This window comes from Ziziphus jujuba, chromosome 2 (genome assembly GCF_031755915.1).
Source record: "Ziziphus jujuba cultivar Dongzao chromosome 2, ASM3175591v1".
Lineage (NCBI taxonomy): Eukaryota > Viridiplantae > Streptophyta > Magnoliopsida > Rosales > Rhamnaceae > Ziziphus > Ziziphus jujuba.
This window is the reverse complement of record NC_083380.1, coordinates 26,697,758-26,706,275: the sequence shown is the minus strand read 5'-3', so window position 1 is coordinate 26,706,275 and position 8,518 is coordinate 26,697,758. Positions and strand designations below refer to the sequence as shown.

Genomic DNA, 8,518 nt, shown 5'->3' with positions numbered 1-8,518 from the left:
TAAGGCACAAGCTTGAAGAGTCAAAACAGATGAAATCGGAGAAAGTCAGATTGTAAAGGAAGAGTCAAAAGATGAAGGAAAGCTCTCAAATTAACTGCTGCATGGCCGAGGAGGCGGGCCTTTCCATGCCACCTCCTCATTCATGAGTATCATCTCTTGGAATTGTCAAGGTTTAGGGAGGACCTCGACAATCTGAGGCCTACGTGGCCTGGTTCTGAAGTACTCCTCTTTGAGTGTTTTCTTGTGTGTAACTAAAGCTCGTAAGGAGAAATTAGAAAGAATTAAGAGAACTTTGACAATTTTTTTGTTATAGAACCCGATAATAACAAAGGTGGTCTGACATTACTTTGGGTAAAGAATTCCAACTGGACAATTATTCTGGTTTCAAAATGGGTAATTGGTGTTCTTGTGGACTCGGTATTGGAGAACAATGGATGATGTGGTGCTGTTATTGTCCCGTGGAAAGATCGTTGTGGAGAGAATTTTGGACTGAGTTAAATCAGATGGTGAAATCAGGGCCAAAATCTTGGGTTTTTTCTTAGAGATTTTAATGATGTGATTGAGCAGGGAGAGAAGTTAGGAGGTAGAAATGTCTTAGCTAAATCAAATTTCTTCTTGAGAAATTTCATATTTAAGGTTGGTGGGGTGGATATTGGCTTTGTAGGAAACACTTTTACCAAGTGCAATAGAAGGGGCAGGAAGGCTAACATTAGAGAGCAACTAGATAGGGTGATAGTAAGCGTGGATTGGAGAACTCATTTCGAGCAGGCAGGTGTTGTCCATTTATCATGCGATGGCTTTGATCATATCCCTCTCCAGCTTCATCTAGCTTTTGGATCATACTCGTCGTGCTAGACCTTTCAGATTTTTAGAAATTTGGATGAGGGATTCCAGGTGCAAAGAAGTGGTGGATGAAGCATGGACAAGAGCTGACTCAACGGACAGAAGAGCTTCAGTTTGACAGAAACTTATTCGTATGCTTTAGCCCTTAAAAGATGGAATAAAAATGTTTTTGGTTTTTGTCAATCAAGAGTGACAGAACTTGAATACAACTCCGATGGATTCAAGGCCTTCATCCGACGGAGGATAATTTGTTGGTTGAACAGAGGTTGCAGTGGGAGCTTGGTGAATGGCAGAAAAGAGTCGAGCTTTTGTGGAGACAAAAGTCTAGGGAACTATGGATCACTGCTGGAGATAGAAACACCAAATTTTTTCATGCTTCGACTATTGCAAATAGAAGAAAAATTTTCATCCTTGCCTTCGAAGATGGTAATGGAGTATGAAAAACAATTCGAATGGAAGTGGGAAATTTGCGGATAGGGGAGTTCACAAATTTGTTTAAAGCGGAGAACTTACGGAGAATGAGAGGTTAGGAGATTTTATTCAAAGTTGCATTTTCATAGAGGAGAATCGGATATTGGAAGCAATCCCTTCTAAAGTAGAAATCTGGAACGTGGTGCAAGGAATGCATCTGACTAAATCTTCTAAACCCGACGGAATGTCGGCTGTGTTCTTCTAGAAATACTGGAGTATTGTAGGAAGCGATGTCACGAATTTTATCCAGAATGTTTTCAGGTTAGGATGGCTTCCAAGGGAAATTAATCGCTTTTTTGTGGTTCTGATTTCTAAAGTTACTGGAGTGACTGAATTCAAGCACCTCAGACCGATCAGCTTGTGTAACATGATATACAAGATCATCTCGAAAATTCTTTCTGACCGACTTAAGCCGCTGCTGATCAAAATTATCTCGCCAAATTGGTCGGCCTTCGTCCTTGGAAGATGGATTGGGGAAAAAATCATATTAGCTAATGAAATCTTGCACTCTATGAAGCGTAAGAAAGGAGCAAAAGGAATTGTAGGAATAAAAGTAGATATGTAGAAAGCATATGATAGGGTCGACTGGGTAGTTTTAACCAGATCCTTATCCTTTTTGGTTTTTCAGACAGAATTGTCAAACTCATTCTAAATTGCATTTCTTCTGTCTCGATGGAGTTACTTCTTAACGGTAGCATCTTTGGTACAATTCCCATGGAGAGAGGCCTTAGGCAAGGAGATTCTATTTCTCCATTTTTGTTTATTATCCTGATAGAACTTCTCTCCAAGATGCTCCATGCTTGGGAATTTGAAAAGAAATTTAATGGTACGAAAATTGGACGTCTTGCTCCAGCTATTTCTCACCTGATGTTTGCAAATGACATGATCCTTTTCTGTAGAGCAAATTTGTAGGAGGTCAGAAATTTTTTTCAGTGTCTTCATCTTTATTGTAAGTGGACTGGTCAAATGTTTAACAAGGAAAAATCAGGTTGCATCTTTTCCCTTAATGTTCCTAGAAAGACTAAAGCTTTAATAAAAAGCTATTTGGGGATGAAAGAAATTGATAAGAATTCAAAACACCTAGGATTGCTGTTGGTGGTAGGGAGAAACAAGTCCTTTACTTTTGAAGACCTTAGGTTAAAGATGGAAACCAAGTTTCGCGGTTGGAAGGTTAATCTTTTATCTCAAGCTGGAAGAGCGATTCTAGTGAAGCATGTTGCCGTGTCGATCCCAGTTTATACCATATCTTTTGTCCTCCTCCCTAAAGGGTGGTGTGATAATTTGGAAAAGACGGCTAGAGATTTCCTATGGAAGAAATATCTGAATAACAGTAGAGGTTTCTACCCTATAGCGTGGAAACGAGTCTGCCAATTGAAAATGAACGGAGGCCTATGCATCAAGAGATTCTGGTCTTTCAACAAAGCTTTAATAACCAAGATAGGATGGACTCTAGCCACCAAGGAGAATCTTTTGTGGGTGCGGGATTTAAAAGCAAAGTACTATCCTCATACATCTTTTATGAAGTGCAAAAAGAAAAAAGATTGTTCGTGGTTTTGGAGTGGGATTACGAAAACCAAACCTTTACAGGCTAAAGGGTTGTGTTTTATAGTAGGGAAGGGTGACAAAGTGAACTACTGGGGAGACCCTTAGGTTCCAAACCTTCTAAATTTCCTGCCGAAGCCTAGGCCCTCCTTTGCTCCTAATATCGAAATGGTTAGTTCCTTAAAGTGCTCAAATGGAAAGTAGCACCTCGATTGCCTGGAGTGCCTTTTTAATCAAAAATCGGCCAAGTGTATAAAGGAGATTTTTTGGGCCAGCAATGAACAAGATGACAAGCTAATATGGATAGGGACTAAATCCGGCTCCTTCAAGGTAAAATCGGCTTACAATATGGACGTGGAAGGTGATCTTAGTAATGAAAACTGGTGGAAACACTTGTGGAGAAGCAAGATCCATGAAAGAACCAAATTCTTCCTTTGGAACTTGGCCAATGAAGGTCTACCAGTTCTTAATAATCTTATTGCCAGAGGTATGAGTCTGGAGAATTTGGAGTGCGGTCACGGATGTCAGAGTTCAGAAATAGAAATCCATCTTTTTTTCCATTACGAGATTGCCAAGAGATTGTGGTTTGCGAGCCCTTGGGGAATTCGGTGGGAGGAGTTTGGACACAATGATATTTTTGCCTTTCTTAAGTTCCTTTCCAACCCGGAGGGATACCTTCCAATTAATCCGGAAGATAAGGAAATTTTCTTTATGTACAGTGCTATTAACCTGGAACATATTTGGTGAATTAGGAACCAAATTGTTCATAAAGGTAGTGTGGACAATATTGAGGTAGCATCTACGGTAGTGATGAAGAGATTCCAAGAGCTTAAAGAGGCAATTAGTAGAGAGGAACCAGTCCACATCCCTCGGACAAGCGACTTTGCTCTACTATCCCATGTTTGGAGAAGGCCTTTGGAAGATGTCATCAAGCTTAATATAGATGTAGCTATTAGAAATGAAGGTAGCCACCTGGCGGTGGTTGCCAGAAATTCCAGAGGTAAGGTCCTCCACATTCAAGCTTTCAATTCGGCTGTGAACATTCCAGAGACAGCTGAGTTGGAAGCTATTTTGAAGGCCATGCAAGTAGCGAAGAATTTCAGTTGGAGCAGCGTCCAGTTTGAATCAGATACTTTAAATGTGATCAGAGCTCTTCAGGATAAAGACATTACAAACCTTCACTGGACTGCTGAACCTTTCTTTCACACTATCTCTTTGTATTTGGATTTTTTTAGCAACTTTTCTTTTTGGCCCACCTTATTAGCCAATGGGTAGTGAGTTAAGATTTATATGGACCTATTGATCCAAATTGGATCCTGCAAAATTGGTTTCTTTGTATGACTCGGGAAAGTGATCCTAAGGACACTTCCTGAGTAGAGGCTTTTGTTCCTGTTTTCTTCTTTTGGTTTCAATGAAACTCAAGTTTTAGCAAAAAGTGAGAAGATGGGTGGATAGATAGGACGCTCGGAGGACGCTTTATTAAATTTTTAAGGATAAAATAGTAAATAGCAAAAAATACTAAAAAAATAAAAAAGAAAAAGAAAAAAAATTGAGGGGGGGCACTGGGCATCGCTTAGGTCCGTATATGGAACTAACCAGTATATTATATATCATTTTTTTATTATTTTATTATGATTAATTATATTTTAAAAATATTAAATTTTAATTATTAAAAAATAGAGTATATTTCATCCATCTCCCGAAAATTTAAGTTAGTTGCACTGTAATTTTTAAGATTTTACTAAATTACAAGAATTTTTTTCTATCATTAATTTTTTACTGTTAAATATAAAGATACAAAGGCATAATAACTTATTCAATATTTAAAAGCTATTGACGTTTTTAGAAGAGATATGGGCAGCCAAGCACTCCAAATCTTATTGAGGTGGACATATTAGACGCTAAACTTTTTTTCTGGCATTTTGCACCCCAAACTTTTTTTTTTTTTTGCTTGCACCATTGGTTCGTCTGTTAAAAATGCATAATGGAATGATCAGGTGCCTTGCATGTGCTCATTAAACGAGGGTAAATCATGTAATTTTACTGTTCTCAATTTAGAAATTAGAGTTCCATTCGAGTTTGGGATTGTCTGATGTTACTGAGAGTGGTGGTTTGGAAGAAGAAGAAGAAGAAGAAGAAGGGAGGAAAAAAAAAGAGAAAGGATTTTGGGTTTGAAAGAGCACGGGGGAATGAAAAAGATGAGGAATGAAAGAGAACAGACATGGATGTGGAAAGACGAAGAAGAAGAAGAAGAAGAAGAAGTGATTTTCGGAATGAAGTTTTCTCTCTCTCTCTCTCTCCTCTTTCTTTGTCTCTGTCATCTTCTTTTTTATTTTATTTTGTGTACTCTTTCTTTCACTGTAACTCTCTCGATCTTTCCCTTTTCTTTGTATCTATCCTCTTTTTTTTCTTTTTTTCTTTTTTTCTTCAATATATTCTCTTTTTCTCTGTAACTCTCTCGGTCTTTATCTCTCTCTCATTTTTCTCTGTCTCTGTCCTTTTTTTTTTTTGGGTGTACTCTCTCTTTCTCTGTAAATCTCTTTGTCTATCTCCTCTCTCTCTATCCTCCTTTTTTTGTGTATTCTCTCTTTCTTTATAACTCTCTCTGTTTATCTCCGCTCTATCTAACTGATATTTTAGGAAAGCAAAACTCTATTTTAGCAATGGAGGAGCTTCTTTCTATCGATTTTTTCCAAATAACTTCAGATCTATCTTTTTTTTTCCATCAAACAACATTTCCTGCGTCTTTCTTTTTTTCTTTTCTTTTCCCTTTTTTCCCCTCAATTTTTTTCTTTATATTTCCTAAGTTCCAAACAGAGCCTCAAAGTTGTAAAATTACATGATTTAACCTCGTTTGATGAGCACATGCAAAGCATCTTATCATTCCATTATAAATTTTTAACAGAGAATTAACGTTACAAGCAAAAAGGAGGTTTGGGGTGCCAAATGCCAGGAAAAAAAGTTTAGAGTGCAATGTGTCAACCTGCATAAAATTCGAGGTGCTTGGCTGCTAATATCCCTTTTTAAAATACATCCCAGGGATGTACCGCAGGGGTACCATTGTAATATGTCTTAGGGTATCATTGTAATATGTCTTACTTTTTGTAAGTTTAATATTTTATTTTTATTTATCTTTATGTTAGATTTTTTTTCCTTTTATTTATTTATTTTTATATCTATACATATTTTTATTCTTCTTTTAACTTTTATGTATAATTGCAAACCAGCATAATTATTTAATACAATTAATTAAAAACAAAAATAAATATATTGAAAATTAATTTTTTAATTAAAAATAAAAGTGTAACTAAACAAAAAATAAAAAAATTATAAATTTATTGCATATATATACACATATAAGGTATTTTTTTTCTTTCTAAAATCTTTGAGGCAAAAATAAAAAAATAAAAAAATAATTGATTTTGTTAATTTTTAAAAGTTTTGAGTTAAAAATAAGTGTAATTAAAACTAGAAAAAAGTTTAAGTAAATAACAGATAAAAAAATGTAGCTTAACCTAAAATTAAAACAAAAATGAACATAAATAGGAATTTTTTAATTAGATTTGCTTTTGTTTTTAATTAGTTGTATTAAATAATTAAGACAAGTATCAACATTTTTAAAATTTTTTTATACAATTTTCTTATTATTAGCAAAAAAAATTTTTTTTTTCCTCACTCCTCTTCTTCTTCTTCCTCTATTCTTCTCTTTCTTTTGTTCTTCATCACCCAGATTTCTTTAACAATCAATTTTTCTCTTCTCTCCAATTCTGTTGATTTAAGCACCCTAGATTTCGAGGACCCATCAACAATCTTTTTGTTATGTTTTCTTTACTTCTCCATCAGATCTCTTGAAGCAGCCCTTGGTGGCATGCATATGTTCTAATCCACTGTGTGGCATACTTGGCTATACTTGGCTTAACATGATTGTCATTTTCCCAAAATTTATGAAGATGATTCTCATTTTTACTATTTTAATTTTATTTTTTATTTTCTTCACCACGCTCAGATTGCTTGTTTTCAATTGAATGTATAATAATATACATAAATATAATCATATTCAAATAAAATCTTTAATATCCAAATTAATATTAGAATTTTCTCTTTTAATTTTTAATTTTTAGATCATGCTAAAGGGTGAAATTTAAAATTGTATTTATTAATCACTGGATGTCAACAGAATTTATTTTTCTTAAATAAAATTTTAATAAGTTATTAAATCTATAATTTATAATTGGATAAAATACACTTTAACATCTTAAACTTTTAATTCATTCTATAATTTACCACCTGAATTAATGATTTTAATATATTGCCACCTAAACTTTTATTTTGCTGGCATTTCATTACAATGTCAAACATTTGTTAGGGGACACGTGCATTTCATGTGACCAAAATTAAAGGCATTTAGTGGAAAGAAAAATTGGTTCCCATATTCACATAAGAGGTGCAAAATAAAAGACAGAAACAGGTTAGTTTCTGTAATTGAGCAACTAATAGGATGCAGAGGAATTTTCGATAGATTGTATATTAGATAATATGTTCTAAAAAAAAGAATGAAATCCTTTCGTTTTCCTTCCTTGCTCATGTTTTCCGTAGTAGAGGATTTTTCAAATCCTTTACTTTCTTTCCTTTACCTGTTTCTATTGTCCCTTTAATTTTATACATAATTGGGTTTTTGTTCAAAATCATTACCATTTTGGATTTGATTCATTACTCAAATTCAATATCCCACCTGAAAATTTTGGATTAATTATAATTCTTTCATTTTTTTTTTTATTATTATCTTTGATTGGGGATTCTATTTAAAATGTAGAGTTGGATGACTGGTTTTTGTGTATGATGTTATGTTTGAATGAACATCTAAGTAACGCACCCAGTAAGAAGAATAAGAAGAAAATGGGGTGTGCTCTTTCTATATATGCTGTTGGGCGGAAGAAGAAGAAGTCGAGTATCCCAGCAATCGTGGTGTTTGTTTCCTACAATGAGAATTCTTGTAGAATCTGATCATCAAAGACCTTTTTAAGGGGTAACCATACATATATGCTCCATTAGTTAATCAACGGTTGAATTGGCTAAACTGCCTTTTTTTTTTTTTTTTTTTTTTTGTTCTTCATTTTGTATTTAACTTTTTATAGGTTCATATTATTCCTAAAAACATAAGGAAGATGCAGTGTTCGATATGCCAAGTTTGGAGCATCTGAAGGTAAAAGATAAATGAATCGTTGGTAGCAATTACATAGAATTAATTGAAGCTGTGCTTTGCCATGCTCCTTATCTTGAGACCTTTGTATTAATAAAGTAACTGCAAATTATTTTAAACTAAAGGATTTAAAATCCTCTGTTATAGGAACGATGATCAAGGGAAGGAAAATGGTTTCATTCCACTTGGCTCTTTATTTGCTTCTCAGACATGATTTATGGGGATAAGTTTTTCTTCTATCAAATGCCCATTGTTTTGGTTAGAAGAGCTGCATATGTGCCCATTCTGTTAGGCGTCCTCCTTTAACGCCGTTTGACATTGTAGTGAAATGTTAATAAAATAATAGTTTAGGTGGTAATGTGTCAAAATTATTAGTTCAGTTGGTAAAGTGAAAAAAATATGATAATATTTGGGGTGGTAAAGTGTATTTTATCTTTTATAATTTTTAAATTTTAAATTCTA

The 8,518-nt window shown here is 34.4% G+C and overlaps 1 protein-coding gene across 1 annotated transcript; it reads left to right on the top strand.

The window, feature by feature from the left end:
* The first annotated feature begins 3,204 nt into the window (after positions 1–3,204).
* LOC125422670 (uncharacterized) lies at positions 3,205–4,131 on the top strand. The gene is made up of 2 exons (XM_048474764.1): positions 3,205–3,440; positions 3,609–4,131. Exons 1-2 carry the CDS (start codon positions 3,205–3,207, stop codon positions 4,129–4,131), a joined length of 759 nt encoding a protein of 252 aa, XP_048330721.1.
* Positions 4,132–8,518: the final 4,387 nt, after the last annotated feature.